The 16627-nt window shown below is 46.5% G+C and overlaps 1 protein-coding gene across 1 annotated transcript in view; it reads left to right on the top strand.

The window, feature by feature from the left end:
* LOC134958228 (protein shisa-4-like) overlaps positions 1–16627 on the top strand; it is a 47313-nt gene that overhangs the window by 17213 nt on the left and 13473 nt on the right. Inside the window, exon 3 of the mRNA XM_063940679.1 lies at positions 215–324. Coding sequence (XP_063796749.1) covers positions 215–324 — 110 coding nt within the window. The remainder of the gene's footprint in view (positions 1–214; positions 325–16627) is intronic.

Below are 16627 nucleotides of genomic sequence, written 5' to 3'. Positions count from 1 at the left end.
TTTTTTGAGGTTAAAGTGTGCAAGACTAGGTGGGGTGTTAGTACAACAATGCACAATAAATAATAGCGTTACACACTGGAATAGAAAGTGAAAGTTTGCTTGACATAAAACAGAAACCACAAGGTGTCTACATTAGACCAGAAATTGTCTCCTTTTTATTTCCTCTTGCCAGTATTTCTTATCTGAACTTTTTGTTCCTGTGTTTCTTCAACAGCCTTTATGTGATCATTGGCGTTAGTGTTGTACTTGCCGTAATATTAATCGGTGGAATCATCTCCTGTTTCTGCAAATCCCTTTTTCTGTGTTGCAGAGCGAGTCCATCTTGTAAGTACTCAATGTGGATGAGATAATCTATATCATTTTTAAAAGTTATAAACTTGGTAGAGGCGGTATGTATTGCAAGTATTATAACATGACATATGTTTAAAGAAACTGTTTTCAAACTTCGCCACTTTAGTAATTAAACCTGTATGAACATGCAGATGCCTAAATAGCCAGTCATGTGGCAGCAATTCATTGCATAAAAACATTCAAACATGGTGAAGAGGTTCAGTTATTCATACACCATGATGGAGGAAAAATGCGATCTAAATTACTTTGATAAAAGAATGGTTGTTGGTTAATACGGTATCTTTGAAACAATGGACCTCCTAGGATTTACACGCACAACAGTCTCTGTAGTTTACATAGTATGGTAGGTAGTATAAATGGGATCCGGTCTGAAGATCGACTGTTTAGGTCGACAGGTCAAAAGGTCGACATGAGGTTTTTTGTTTTTGTTTTAAATCTTTTTTTTTTTTTTTTTACTTTTTCATACTTATCGATCCACGTGGACTACGATTGCAACGGTAATCTGTGCCGGGCGAAGCGAGGCACCTTGCCCGAAGCTAGCTCGCCATGCGAGGGGACACGGTGCACTAATTGGGGTTCCCAGTCACTCTACGAAGAAAACGACACCCAAAAAACATAAACTCATGTCGACTTTTTAACCTGTCGACCTATAACATGTCGACCTGACCCTGTCGACCTAGTAACTGGCGACCTAAATATTGTTGACCTAGACACTGTCGATCTAATGATCCACACCCAGTATAAATACATTGAGTGTCTGTGGGCAAAATGCATGGTTCATTTGAGAGGTAAGAGTAGATTGGCCAGACTGGATAAAGCTTACAAGGAAGTTACGGTAACTGAAATAACCTCCACATATTTGGGTATTAGTCACACCTATCCACTATGGTAATGTCTTACCTTGGCTGCCCGCACTTCTGGCCATCCATGGCATTCCTGAAGGGCTGCTCTGCATTGTACGCAGACTGTCTGGCTGCATGGGCGTAGCCATATTGGACCTCATGTGATCTCTCCTGGCTAATCGGACCCAGAGCTGCACTCACATGACTCGCTCCACCACTAGGTGTTATCAGCGCCCTATTTAAACCAACTCAAGTTACTTTTTTTATTTTATTGCCAGAACAACTTCCATATTAGGAAGAGGACTACTTTCTGACTCCAGGTTCCAGGTGGTCCTGCTCTATATCTGCATTCACTGCCCTGCTCTGTTAAGGTCCGTACACACAGAGCGATTTTGACTATGAGCGATTTACTTTGAACTGGCAGTAGGTGATTTTGACTAACTGTGAAAGAGATTTTGGCTGTAGACAATTTTGACTAACTCATTTAAATAGGGGATGCTTTTACTTTTCCAGCGACCTAGTCAAAATTTACTTGCCTGCACAGTCTATTTTTCCCAGCGATAGCAACCTGGTGGGGATGTGCATCGCTATCGCTCGCTGTGTACACACGAAGCAATATGCACTAACTTTCTTAGCGATTTTTTAATATATAGTCAAAATCGCAGTGCCATATCGCTCCATGTGTGCACCCCTTAACACTAAGTGCCTGACCTCCTGCAAGTATTATGTTGCACTAAGTGCCTGTTACACCCTGGGTCTTACAAGTGCCTGCTTTCCTGCACACACTCTGCTGCACTCAGCATCTGATCTCCGGCAAGAACACTGCATTATCACCTGCACCTGTGCTCACCCAGTACCACTGGTATACAGACCTCCTGCTGCCATACCATAAGGGGGGTACTCACGGGAGAGATGTGTGCTGAGCGATCTTAACACAGACCGCTCAGCACACATCTCTCTCCCCGCTCAGCACAGCGCGATGTGCTGAGCGAGGGGGAAAGCCGACGGGGAGCCGCTCACTTCACACAACGGTGAAGTGAGCGACCCGCTAGATTGAGCCTGCATGCAGGCTCAATCTAGCACCGGCGATAGCGATGCGCGGGGCCGCGCATCGCTATCGCTGGGGGGCATACACGGCAGATCCGTGCTTAAAATCTAAGCAATCTAGCAAGATTGCTTAGATTTTAAGCACGGATCTCTCCGTGTGTACACCCCTATAGGTTGTAGGTGTCTAGTTTCTAGATTTGGGTATCTGATAGCTGGGGATATTGCTGACTTTCCAGTTCTGCATATCACTGTGCTGGGTTCAGGTCTGTGTTCCTGTTTACAGGGTAGATATCTGAGTTCCTCAGTTCTATTTCCATTTTTGAGTTCTTGACTCCAGTTTTTGCTTGTCTGATTTTGACTTTTGAGTCTCCTTTAGCCATATGCTTCTGAGTTCCCAATAATAGGTTCCAACTCCATGTTCCTGGGTTCAGGTACTGGGGGTGAGTTCTCTATGATCGGTTCCAGGTGCTATACTGCTGATTCCAGTTCAGTACTTTGGTCCAATTCCTGGTCTAAGTGACCTGCCCTGTTGCCAGTGCAGTTCTGGTCATGGTGTTCCATAGATGAACAGAAATATTATCAAACCGTCCAGCTTCAACTAAACCCAAGGGTTCCACAGATCAACCAAAACAGACATCTGTGACAATATGAACGTTCCTAAGCATCTCTGAATTCACAGCATGTAGAATTTTGAAGTGGAAGGAATAAGAAACAGAAGACCACACTGGGTTTCTCTCCTGTCCGCTAAGAGGTTACATGGGGCACAAGGTAGCCAAATCTGGACATTTGAAAGCAGGAGAATGTTGTCTGGTCTAGCACCTCTCTTTTTCTACCACAAAATGCAAATAGTTATCAGGTGAGACACCAATTTAGCTTTTTGGACTCTATTTAAAATGCTATGTGTGGTTCAAATCTAACAATGCCTATACCTGTGCAAACACCCATCCCAAGAGTGAAGTATGGGGTGGCAGTATCATGTTGAGGAGATGCTTTTCCTCAGCGGAGACTGGGGATATTGTTAAAATTAAAGATGGTGCAAAAATACAGGGTGATAGTGAGACAACCTGCTTCAGAAAATGGTACCAGTGCTATGAGTTGTTAATCTAAAAACCCTGTACAATGATGGATCAATATTAAAAACTGTTTATTAAAAATAACACAGTCCTATATTATTAAAAAAAAAAAAGCGAAATTATGGCACAATAAATTAAAAGGGGTATATGCAATTGCGGAATTCGACCGTTTTTAAATTCGACACAATTCGACAGTGACATACCCTCCCGCCGGGACCCGAATTCGACATATTCAATAAAAAACGGATTCGACAGTCCCGCTGTCGAAAAACGGACCGATTGACGGATATGTGTGTCCTGGATTCGACTTTTTGACAGCTCAGACGCGCACAGCCAATCGGGAGAGTGTCGCGACGTGGCGCTCCCTGATTGGCTGAAGGGACCCTCTGTGACAGGAGTCACCGGGGGGTCCCGGCATTCGGGGAAAGGGGTCCCATGTGTAAACATGGGACCCCTTTCAGTGCGTGGTCCGGGTAGATGCGGTTTGTTTTTTTGCCAAGTACGTGGATTACAAAAAAGAAGAGGACAGATGCTACACTGGATTTTGGGGAGTATAATTTTATTTTCAGGTACACCATGGATTCTACTTGGAGAAGTGGACAGAGTCGGCGTGTGAACATAGGTAAGTATGTGTGTGTCGGCATGTATGTAATAAAGTTTTACTTTCACGGTGTGCTTGTACTGTTTTTATTTGGGTATTTTTTTGTAGTAGAACTACAGGTACCAGCGGGCCCGTTTCCCCCCCTGCATGCTGGTACTTGTGGTTCTCAAAGTACCAGCTTGCGGGGGAGGCTTGCTGGGACTTGTAGTTCTGCTACAAAAAACAATATTCTTTCTTTGTGTCACTTGGCTATCAGCCTCCCATCCGCAGCCCATGGATGGGGGGGACAGCCTCGGGCTTCACCCCTGGCCCTTGGGTGGCTGGAGGGGGGACCCCTTGATTTAAGGGGTCCCCACTCCTCCAGGGTACCCCGGCCAGTGGTGACTAGTTAGTGATTTAATGCCAGGGCCGCAGGGACCGATATAAAAGTGTCCCCCGGCTGTGGCATTATCTCTCTGACTAGTGGAGCCCGGTGCTGGTGTTAAAAATACGGGGGACCCCTAAGCTTTTTGTCCCCCTTATTTTTGGCACCAGGACCGGACGCATAGCCCGGTGCTGGTTGTGAAAATACGGGGTATCCCCTGTCATTTTCCCCCCCGTATTTTTACAACCAGGACCGGCTCAAAGAGCCCGAGGCTGGTTATGCTTAGGAGGGGGGACCCCACACATTTTTTTTTTCCTCTTGATTTTAACCCCTTCCCACTGAAAACCATGCTCTGATCTCTCCATATTATTTTAGTCCGTTAAAAAAAATATATATTCTTTTAAAAAATATATAAATAATACTTGTGGCTCCTAATAGACAAACCAAGTACATAATCCCTTCTAATATAAATAGATATGCTATTAGCAATAAAAAAAACACACAAAAAAAAAAGTTTTTACATTTTTTTATTAGATTCCGCCAGCAAAGTGAGGCGGAATGAAATTGACGAAATTACTGTCGAAAAGCACTGTTGTCGAATCAACATTCTTCAATTGAATATACTTTTGTCGAAAAACCGCATTTTTACCATTGCAGACATGTCGAATTTGACAACTGTCGAATTTCAAAAAGTCGAATCTGAAACGTCCGTTTTTTTGTCGAAAAGTACTGTATTGCATTGTCGAATTTTTTTTTTGTGTCAAATGCCCCGTTTTTCGACATTTGTGGCAATTCGACTGCAATTGCATATACCCCTATGGGGGAGATTCAAATGTTTGAAAAGTCGGTTGGGTGTCTGTTTTTTCCTGTCTATTAGGAAAAAACAGACTCCCAACTGACTTTTCAAACATTTGAATCTCCCCCAATGATTTAAAGCTGCTATTTAGGACAATGTCCATATACCAAATCCCGGACTTTTAGTAAGCAGGACTGTTTCCCAATAAAAAAGCAAACGCATAATCGGCTGGTAATACCCAATTGGCAAGACTCTTACACAGTTCGACAAGGTTATAGTTGTCTCATTTGTGCAGACTTCACTGGGTGTCCATAAAGTGCAGAGAGTGCTGGTTGGAATAGGAGATTAGTCCCAATACTTGTATAAAGTGAAAGTCCTTATCTGGATCCGTTGAAAATGGTAAGGTGATGGTCCTATTAAGCAGTGCAGTCAGGTCGCTCAGCTTCATCAGAAATGATTCTCAGTGACTGGGAGCCATTTTTATACCTCCCTAATGAATTAATTAGTGCCATCTGCACATATATCAATCAATTGATCCATCGCAAAAAAATAATAAAAAAACATGTATAAGTTAAGGCAGTCCTATGTTTTTAATAAATAGAATATTTTATACTAATTTATAACATTGTGTCAGAAAAAAAGAAGACCAAGATATTTAAATATTGACGACATGTGACCGCCCAGCAACTCGTCATTTGAATTTAAATATTCACCATCTGTGTAACTATAGGCATTACCATAAATGGCCCCTTGTTGTCAATAATGCACTGGGACGATCGCCCAGATGTAATGGCAATCGCACCTGTGTTGCGCTCCATCCAAACATGGACAAAGGGAAATCCGGTAGAGGTCCATGGAGCACACCCAATGCATCCTAAGACAACGCCACGTGCCCCAGAGTGGGCACGTGACCGGAGTATTATGCTGCACACTGAATGGTGCGCAATAGGCGCTTCTGATTGGTTAATAGGGATTAGAAGGTTGCTGGGCGACGCGGTTTATCTAAATAGAATACAAAAATATATATATATATATATATACATAAATACATACACATTTCAAAAGTATATTATTTAGAATATATATAGTATTTTATACCCTGACTTCTATATAGAAGTATAGTTATTTGAATGTTATTTATACATATTTACTGAACGTCCACATGATTTTAGTTCATATATACATACATGTAGATGTGTTGTTAAATTATTTTTAACATATCCATATATATAGATGGTCCTTATAAAAGGCTAAAGAGTAAACACAGATATTCCAAAAGAAATAACAGCATCTTAATGTCGTAAGTGGATATAAAGAGTTTTAGGGATAGTATATAGATATCGATCCGATGGAAAGGGCAAATACTCAGTTTATGTACTAAGTGTCCTGTTCTAAACTCTAGCGCTTCCAATCGGGTTTATGCCGGACATTTTAGAGGGCAATGCTTTTACTAACCCATTTGCTTCAGGCATAAACAGTCAGGTTTTAAAATCCAAAACTTAGTATGTAGAGTCTCAAACTTGGTCCTCAGGACCCCAAACAGGTCACATTTTCCAGGTCACCTAGCAGGTGCACAGGTGTATTCGTTACTCACTGAAACATTTTTAAAGATCCACATGTCTAGCTAATTATTTCACTTGTGATTCTGTTAGGAGACCTGAAAAACATGAATGGCATCCTAAGGAGCGAGTTTGAGAATCGCTGGCTTAGTACATAAACCCCTTGATCTCAATCCAATTGAGAATCTGGTACTATTTGAAAATTGCAGTACATTAGGGTCATCCACCCAGCTTGAACAACCTGGAGTAAATCTACTAGATAAAATGGGTAAAAATTACTCCAAAACTGTGTGAAAAAGTGTTCTATTATTCCTGAAAATAATAGAACACTACGTGTTCCACAGGGGGCGTTATTCAAATGCAGGAAGCAGATTCCTCCTCCTCGGCTGGCGCCATTTTCCCAGTGATATCTGTGAAGATGGAGCATGTGCACTAGAGAGCAAAGACTCTGGCACAGTGCGGGCACCATCTTCCTGAAGATATCACTGGAAAGATTGTGCCGGCCTGTATAGGTATACTCGGGGGAGGGGGAGCAGTGTTGGCCTCTCCAGCAGCCCGGGCCTGGGTAATTAGTACCCTCTCCACACTAGTGGTTACAGGACAGTGTGTGTATGTGTTGTTGGTTTATTTTCTGCATCACAGAATAAGTATCGGCTTCTCTTTTGGGACCCAACTTAACTGCTTCTAAAGCATATTAAATAAATTTCCCTTTTTTCCTTTTTTATAGGGAATATATGTGTATATATATATATACACACACACACACACACACACAATCACCAACCAAAATAATTTGGAAAACTATACGTGCGTCTGTGTATGAATATTATTTCAGACGCAATAATAAATAACTATTCAATAACACCAATATAGTTATCTTGCTTGCATACAATTCTAGCTACTAAGCTGGTCACCATAGAATTAAAGACTAAATGCAGCTCCCACATAGTATTCTGAAGTTATACTATATTCTTGTCACACATATAAGAGAGTGCATTAGGTTTTAAACCAATTTTATTACACATTAAAAAACTAAAAAACACTTTTTCAAAGATTGATTACTCATTCAAATGTATATAAACACCAAAGAGCTGTTTGAAACACTGTAGTGTATAATTTGCTATTCTGTTGCTACAGATTAAATAACATTTCATGTATAAACATGACAGTCCTTATTGTACATCTGTTACCAGCTGCCACTAGTATATTGTAGAAACTTCAGACTCCTTTTATTTCCACCTATGTGGCAGGGACGTGCAGTCAGGGGAGGCAGTGCCTCCCCTGTCATTATTGACTAAAATAATATAAAGAAAATAGTTATGACACATATTCTGTGTCATAAGTTAATTTCTTTATATAATGCTAATCATTTTAATACTTAAAATTAATTTGGGAGGCACGGATAACAGTGCCTCCTGTTAACAATAGGAATAGGTTAAAAGCGGGGGGGCAAGCACTGGGCTGTAAAAGCCCATTGAAAACATAGGCTAAAGCGGCACTTCTAGAAGTGCCTCGTTGACAGGGGCGGGTTTACAGGCCACATCTAAACACGCCCCTGTCAGCGAGGCATATGTGATTGGGCAGCGGATCCGGTGCTGGATCCGCTGCTCCAATCACCCATACGCGGCGGGGTGAATCGGCGGCGGGACCCGGCATTACAGCGGCAGCCCGGCCCGGAGGCAGCAGGGACAGAGCTGGAGAGGGTGAGCGTCGGCGGGACCCGGCACTACAGCGGCGGCTCCGGAGGCAGCAGGGACAGAGCTGGAGAGGATGAGCTTCGGCGGGACCCGGCACTACAGCGGCGGCTCCGGAGGCAGCAGGGACAGAGCTGGAGAGCATGTGGTGGCGGTGGCAGCCAGCGCTCTTAACTCACCTTCCTCCTCCTCCGCCATCCTAGCAGCATCACTGGCGTCTACACTATCCCACACCGGGGACCCAGGACCACCCAGGTAAGAGAGGGGGGCAGTTGGGCTGGGTGGGAAGGGAGTGGGACCCAGCACAATATTACATAAGTCCTGGAGTGCCATCCATTTCATCCCCTATATACACCCCATTTCCCCCATACACTGCATTTCTGGAGTAGCACCCAAGCGAGATGCAACATTGGGCTTTGTGCCGGATAGATAGATAGATAGATATAGATAGATATAGATATATATATATAGATAGATAGATAGATAGAGATATATATATATATATATATATACTGCTCAAAAAAATAAAGGGAACACTTAAACAACACAATGTAACTCCAAGTCAATCACACTTCTGTGAAATCAAACTGTCCACTTAGGAAGCAACACTGATTGACAATCAATTTCACATGCTGTTGTGCAAATGGAATAGACAATAGGTGGGAATTATAGGCAATTAGCAAGACACCCCCAATAAAGGAGTTGTTTTGCAGGTGGTGACCACAGACCACTTCTCAGCTCCTATGCTTTCTGGCTGATGTTTTGGTCACTTTTGAAAGCTGGCGGTGCTTTCACTCTAGTGGTAGCATGAGACGGAGGCTACAACCCACACAAGTGGCTCAGGTAGTGCAGCTCATCCAGGATGGCACATCAATGCGAGCTGTGGCAAGAAGGTTTGCAGTGTCTGTCAGCGTAGTGTCCAAAGCATGGAGGCGCTACCAGGAGACAGGCCAGTACATCAGGAGATGTGGAGGAGGCCGTAGGAGGGCAACAACCCAGCAGCAGGACCGCTACCTCCGCCTTTGTGCAAGGAGGAACAGGAGGAGCACTGCCAGAGCCCTGCAAAATGACCTCCAGCAAGCCACAAATGTGCATGTGTCTACTCAAACGATCAGAAACAGACTCCATGAGGGTGGTATGAGGGCCCGAGGTCCACAGGTGGGGGTTGTGCTTACAGCCCAACACGTGCAGGACGTTTGGCATTTGCCAGAGAACACAAAGATTGGCAAATTTGCCACTGGCACCCTGTGCTCTTCACAGATGAAAGCAGGTTCTCACTGAGCACATGTGACAGACGTGACAGAGTCTGGAGACGCCAAGGAGAACATTCTGCTGCCTGCAACATCCTCCAGCATGACCGGTTTGGCAGTGGGTCAGTAATGGTGTGGGATGGCATTTCTTTGGGGGGGCCGCACAGCCCTCCATGTGCTCGCCAGAGGTAGCCCGACTGCCATTAGGTACCGAGATGAGATCCTCAGACCCCTTGTGAGACCATATGCTGGTGCGGTTGGCCCTGGGTTCCTCCTAATGCAAGACAATGCTAGGCCTCATGTGGCTGGAGTGTGTCAGCAGTTCCTGCAAGACGAAGGCCTTGATGCTATGGACTGGCCCGCCCATTCCCCAAACCTGAATCCACTTGAGCACATCTGGGACATCATATCTCGTTCCATCCACCAACGCCACGTTGCACCACAGACTGTCCAGGAGTTGGCGGATGCTTTACTCCAGGTCTGGGAGGAGATCCCTCAGGAGACCCTCCGCCACCTCATCAGGAACATGCCCAGGCATTGTAGGGAGGTCATACAGGCACGTGGAGGCCACACACACACTACTGAGCCTCATTTTGGCTTGTTTTAAGGACATTACATCAAAGTTGGATCAGCCTGTAGTATGTTTTTCCACTTTAATTTTGAGTGTGACTCCAAATCCAGACCTCCATGGGTTAATAAATTTGATTTCCATTGACCATTTGTGTGATTTTGTTCTCAGCACATTCAACTATGTAAAGAACAAAGTATTTAATAAGAATATTTCATTCATTCAGATCTAGGATGTGTTATTTTAGTGTTCCCTTTATTTCTCTGACGTCCTAGTGGATGCTGGGGACTCCGTAAGGACCATGGGGAATAGACGGGCTCCGCAGGAGACTGGGCACACTATAAGAAAGATTTGGTACTACCTGGTGTGCACTGGCTCCTCCCTCTATGCCCCTCCTCCAGACCTCAGTTAGATTTCTGTGCCCGGCCGAGCTGGATGCACACTAGGGGCTCTCCTGAGCTCCTAGAAAGAAAGTATATGTTAGGTTTTTTATTTTACAGTGAGACCTGCTGGCAACAGGCTCACTGCAACGAGGGACTAAGGGGAGAAGAAGCGAACCTACCTGCTTGCAGCTAGCTTGGGCTTCTTAGGCTACTGGACACCATTAGCTCCAGAGGGATCGACCGCAGGACCCGTCCTTGGTGTTCGTTCCCGGAGCCGCGCCGCCGTCCCCCTTACAGAGCCAGAAGCAAGAAGATGGTCCGGAAAATCGGCGGCAGAAGACTTCAGTCTTCACCAAGGTAGCGCACAGCACTGCAGCTGTGCGCCATTGCTCCTCATACACACTTCACACTCCGGTCACTGAGGGTGCAGGGCGCTGGGGGGGGCGCCCTGAGCAGCAATAAAATCACCTTGGCTGGCAAAATAACCACAATATATAGCCCCAGAGGCTATATATGTGGTAATTACCCCTGCCAGAATACAAAAAAAAGCGGGAGAAAAGTCGTCCGAAAAAGGGGCGGAGCCATCTCCCTCAGCACACTGGCGCCATTTCTCCCTCACCGTTCCGCTGGAAGGAAGCTCCCTGACTCTCCCCTGCAGTCTACACTACAGAAAAGGGTAAAAAAAGAGAGGGGGGTCACAAAATTGAGGCGCAGTAAATATTATAGCAGCTATAGGGGACATAATTCAGTTAGTCCCTGCATTATATAGCGCTCTGGTGTGTGCTGGCATACTCTCTCTCGGTCTTCCCAAAGGGCTTTTGTGGGGTCCTGTCTCCTTTAAGAGCATTCCCTGTGTGTGTGTGCGGTGTGTCGGTACGGCTGTCGACATGTTTGATGAGGAGGCTTATGTGGAGGCGGAGCAGATGCCTATAAATGTGATGTCACCCCCTGCGGGGCAGACACCTGAGTGGATGGACTTATGGAAGGAATTACGTGCAAGTGTCGACTCCTTACGTAAAAAATTTGACGACATGCCAAATGCGGGACAGCCTGCTTCTCAGCTCGTGCCTGCCCAGGCAATTCAAAGGCCATCAGGGGCTCTAAAACGCCCACTACCTCAGATGGCAGACGCAGATGTCGACACGGATACTGATACCAGTGTCGACGACGATGAGTCAAATTTAATGTCCACTAGGGCCATTCGTTGCATGATTGAGGCAATGAAAGAGGTTTTACACATTTCTGATATGAACCCAGGTACCTCAAAAAAGGGTATTATCTTTGGGGAGAAAAAACTACCAATAGTTTTTCCCCCATCTGAAGAATTAAATGAAGTGTGTGAAGAAGCGTGGGCTTTCCCTGATAAATTGGTGATTTCAAAAAAATTACTAATGGTGTTCCCTTTCTCGCCAGAGGATAGGTCACGTTGGGAAACTCCCCCTAGGGTGGATAAAGCGCTCACACGTTTGTCTAAAAAGGTGGCACTACCGTCTCCGGATACGGCCGCCCTAAAGGAACCTGCTGATAGAAAGCAGGAGGCTATCCTAAAGTCTATATATACACACACTGGTGTGATACTGAGACCAGCTATTGCTTCAGCGTGGATGTGCAGTGCTGCTGCTGCTTGGTCAGATTCCCTGTCGGAAAATATTGACACCCTAGACAGGGACACGATATTGCTAACCGTAGAGCATTTAAAAGACTCAGTCTTGTACATGAGAGATGCACAGAGGGAGATCTGCCGGCTGGCATCTAGAATAAGCGCATTGTCCATTTCTGCTAGGAGAGGCTTATGGACTCGGCAGTGGACAGGAGATGCAGATTCTAAAAGGCACATGGAAGTTTTGCCTTATAAGGGTGAGGAGTTATTCGGGGATGGTCTCTCAGACCTTGTTTCCACAGCAACAGCTGGGAAGTCAGCATTTTTGCCCCATGTCCCCTCACAGCCTAAGAAAGCGCCGTATTATCAGGTACAGTCCTTTCGACCCCAGAAAAACAGGCGGGGAAAAGGCGGGTCCTTTCTGTCTAAAGGCAGAGGAAGGGGAAAAAAGCTGCACCACGCAGCAGGTTCCCAGGAACAAAAGTCCTCCCCCGCTTCTTCCAAATCTGCCGCATGACGGTGGGGCTCCACAGGCGGAGCCAGGTACGGTGGGGGGCCGCCTCAAAAATTTCAGCGATAAGTGGGTTCGCTCACGGGTGGATCCCTGGATCCTTCAAGTAGTATCTCAGGGGTACAAGCTGGAATTCGAGGCGCCTCCCCCCCGCCGTTTCCTCAAATCGGCCTTACCGACAACTCCCTCGGGCAGGGAGGCTGTACTAGAGGCAATTCACAAGCTGTATTCCCAGCAGGTGATAGTCAAAGTACCCCTACTTCAACAAGGACGGGGTTACTATTCCACACTGTTTGTGGTACCGAAACCGGACGGTTCGGTGAGACCCATTTTAAATTTGAAATCCTTGAACACATACATAAAAAGATTCAAGTTCCAGATGGAATCGCTCAGGGCGGTTATTGCAAGCCTGGACGAGGGGGATTACATGGTATCCCTGGACATCAAGGATGCTTACCTGCATGTCCCAATTTACCTTCCTCACCAGGAGTACCTCAGATTTGTGGTACAGGATTGCCATTACCAATTCCAGACACTACCGTTTGGACTGTCCACGGCACCGAGGGTGTTTACCAAGGTAATGGCAGAAATGATGATACTCCTTCAAAAAAAGGGAGTTTTAATTATCCCGTACTTGGACGATCTCCTAATAAAGGCGAGGTCCAGGGAGCAGTTACTGGTCGGAGTAGCACTATCTCGGGAAGTGCTACAACAGCATGGCTGGATTCTAAACATTCCAAAGTCACAACTGGTTCCTTCCACACGCTTACTGTTCCTGGGGATGATTCTGGACACAGAACAGAAAAAAGTGTTTCTCCCGCAGGAGAAAGCCAAGGAGCTGTCATCTCTAGTCAGAGACCTCCTCCTAAAACCAAAACGGGTATCGGTGCATCACTGCACACGAGTCCCGGGAAAAATGGTGGCTTCATACGAAGCAATTCCGTTTGGCAGGTTCCATGCAAGGACCTTCCAGTGGGACCTCTTGGACAAGTGGTCGGGATCGCATCTTCAGATGCATCAACTGATAACCCCGTCTCCAAGGACCAGGGTGTCTCTACTGTGGTGGCTGCAGAGTGCTCATCTTCTAGAGGGCCGCAGATTCGGCATACAGGACTGGGTCCTGGTGACCACGGATGCCAGCCTTCGGGGCTGGGGCGCAGTCACACAGGGAAGAAATTTCCAGGGACTTTGGTCAAGTCAGGAGTCGTCCCTACACATAAACATTCGGGAACTGAGGGCCATTTACAATGCCCTAAGTCAGGCAAGGCCCCTGCTTCAAAACCAACCGGTTCTGATCCAATCAGACAACATCACGGCAGTCGCCCATGTAAACAGACAGGGCGGCACAAGAAGCAGGGTGGTGATGGCAGAAGCCACAAGGATTCTCCGAAGGGCGGAAAATCACGTACTAGCACTGTCAGCAGTGTTCATTCCGGGAGTGGACAACTGGGAAGCAGACTTCCTCAGCAGACACGACCTACACCCGGGAGAGTGGGGACTTCATCCAGAAGTCTTCCTACTGTTGGGAAAGGCCACAGGTGGACATGATGGCGTCCTGCCTCAACAAAAAGCTAAAGAGATATTGCGCCAGGTCAAGGGACCCTCAGGCGATAGCTGTGGACGCTCTAGTGACACCGTGGGTGTACCAGTCGGTTTATGTGTTCCCTCCTCTGCCTCTCATACCAAGGGTTCTGAGAATAATAAGAAGGCGAGGAGTAAGAACGATACTCGTGGTTCCGGATTGGCCAAGAAGAGCTTGGTACCCGGAACTTCAAGAAATGTTATCAGAGGACCCATGGCCTCTGCCGCTCAGACAGGATCTGCTACAGCAGGGGCGCTGTCTGTTCCAAGACTTACCGCGGCTGCGTTTGACGGCATGGCGGTTGAATTCCGGATCCTAAAGGAAAAGGGCATTCCGGAGGAAGTCATTCCTACGCTGATAAAAGCCAGGAAAGAAGTAACCGCAAATCATTATCACCGCATTTGGCGAAAATATGTTGCGTGGTGTGAGGCCAGGAAGGCCCCTACAGAGGAATTTCAGCTGAGTCGTTTTCTGCACTTCCTACAGTCAGGAGTGACTATGGAATAATATTTGGAAAGGTTAGCGCGCTGATTGGTGAGTAGGAAGGGTGAATAGAATGGGGTGTTATGAATTGAGTGAAATCTGTAGATATGTGATTGTTCTCTGTGTTTTCCCGTGAATGTGTGTGTGTGAGGTAATGATCACTCTGGGAGGATAGGTGCCATATACTTTATTTGTGTATGCGGTGTCCAAAGGCAGTATATAGGCTGTCCTTATATCAGCAACCTCTTTGAGGTATATTAATGGTTCCTTAATGTTGTTTGCTCACCACTGTCAGGTATGTCCTGCAGACTACCCTTTACAAGGTATACCTTCCTAATGGTATACAAAATAGACCCCAGCTCGGGTGAATGTCAGGTGTACCCTGCGGGTCACCTTTACCATAGGAGTGGTGAGTGCCTATGTTCACTCTGAGACTGGGTGTCAGATGGTACTAACGGTGTATGATCAGTGCGGCGTCCCGCCTGTCATCAAGCCTCTATGTGCAGCGCTGAGGTGTGGGACCGTGAGCTGTGTGTCTTTAGACTTACCGCCGGGGGCAGGTTTTTTGCCTGCCGCCGGTGAGCCGCGTCTCTGCTTTCCCCACCTCAGGCTACCAGTCCTCGGTGTCTTCTGTCTCCTTCGGTCCGCGCGCTGTCCAGCGGCCGCCGGTCTCCTCCGTCTCCTCCTTGTCTGTGTCCCGTCCTGCTGCTTCCGGGTTCGTGCGTCACGTTCAGTGTCACGTGAGCGCTCTGTTTGTGCACAGTTGAAAGTGCCGTGTTCCCTTCTCCGGCCGGAGAGGGGAATCTGTGAGTGAGTGTGATAAATCAATGAGTCCCAACGCGTTTCAGCACGGATGCCTTTGTCCAGGGTTAAAGGGAACACGGCACTTTCAACTGTGCACAAACAGAGCACTCACGTGACACTGAACGTGACGCACGAACCCGGAAGCAGCAGGACGGGACACAGACAAGGAGGAGACGGAGGAGACCGGCGGCCGCTGGACAGCGCGCGGACCGAAGGAGACAGAAGACACCGAGGACTGGTAGCCTGAGGTGGAAAAAGCAGAGACGCGGCTCACCGGCGGCAGGCAAAAAACCTGCCCCCGGCGGTAAGTCTAAATACACACAGCCCACGGTCCCACACCTCAGCGCTGCACATAGAGGCTTGATGACAGGTGGGACGCCGCACTGATCATACACCGTTAGTACCATCTGACACCCAGTCTCAGAGTGAACATAGGCACTCACCACTCCTATGGTAAAGGTGACCCGCAGGGTACACCTGACATTCACCCGAGCTGGGGTCTATTTTGTATACCATTAGGAAGGTATACCTGGTAAAGGGTAGTCTGCAGGACATACCTGACAGTGGTGAGCAAACAACATTAAGGAACCATTAATATACCTCAAAGAGGTTGCTGATATAAGGACAGCCTATATACTGCCTTTGGACACCGCATACACAAATAAAGTATATGGCACCTATCCTCCCAGAGTGATCATTACCTCACACACACACATTCACGGGAAAACACAGAGAACAATCACATATCTACAGATTTCACTCAATTCATAACACCCCATTCTATTCACCCTTCCTACTCACCAATCAGCGCGCTAACCTTTCCAAATATTATTCCACTATAGGAGGTAGGACGCCTTCAGGATTAGCAGCACTTTTTGGTACCCCTTTCCCTGTGAGCGCAGCTTCCATCCCTTTTGAAAAGGAGTGACTATGGGCCTAAAATTGGGTTCTATTAAGGTCCAGATTTCGGCTCTGTCGATTTTCTTCCAGAAAGAACTGGCTTCACTGCCTGAAGTTCAGACTTTTGTAAAGGGAGTGCTTCATATTCAGCCCCCTTTTGTGCCTCCTGTGGCACCTTGGGATCTCAATGTGGTGTTGAGTTTCCTAAAATCACATTGG

The sequence above is a fragment of the Pseudophryne corroboree genome, chromosome 9 (assembly GCF_028390025.1).
Source record: "Pseudophryne corroboree isolate aPseCor3 chromosome 9, aPseCor3.hap2, whole genome shotgun sequence".
NCBI classification, from domain to species: domain Eukaryota; kingdom Metazoa; phylum Chordata; class Amphibia; order Anura; family Myobatrachidae; genus Pseudophryne; species Pseudophryne corroboree.
Note: the sequence above shows the minus strand (reverse complement) of the source record. Positions and strands in the feature narration are given on the sequence as shown.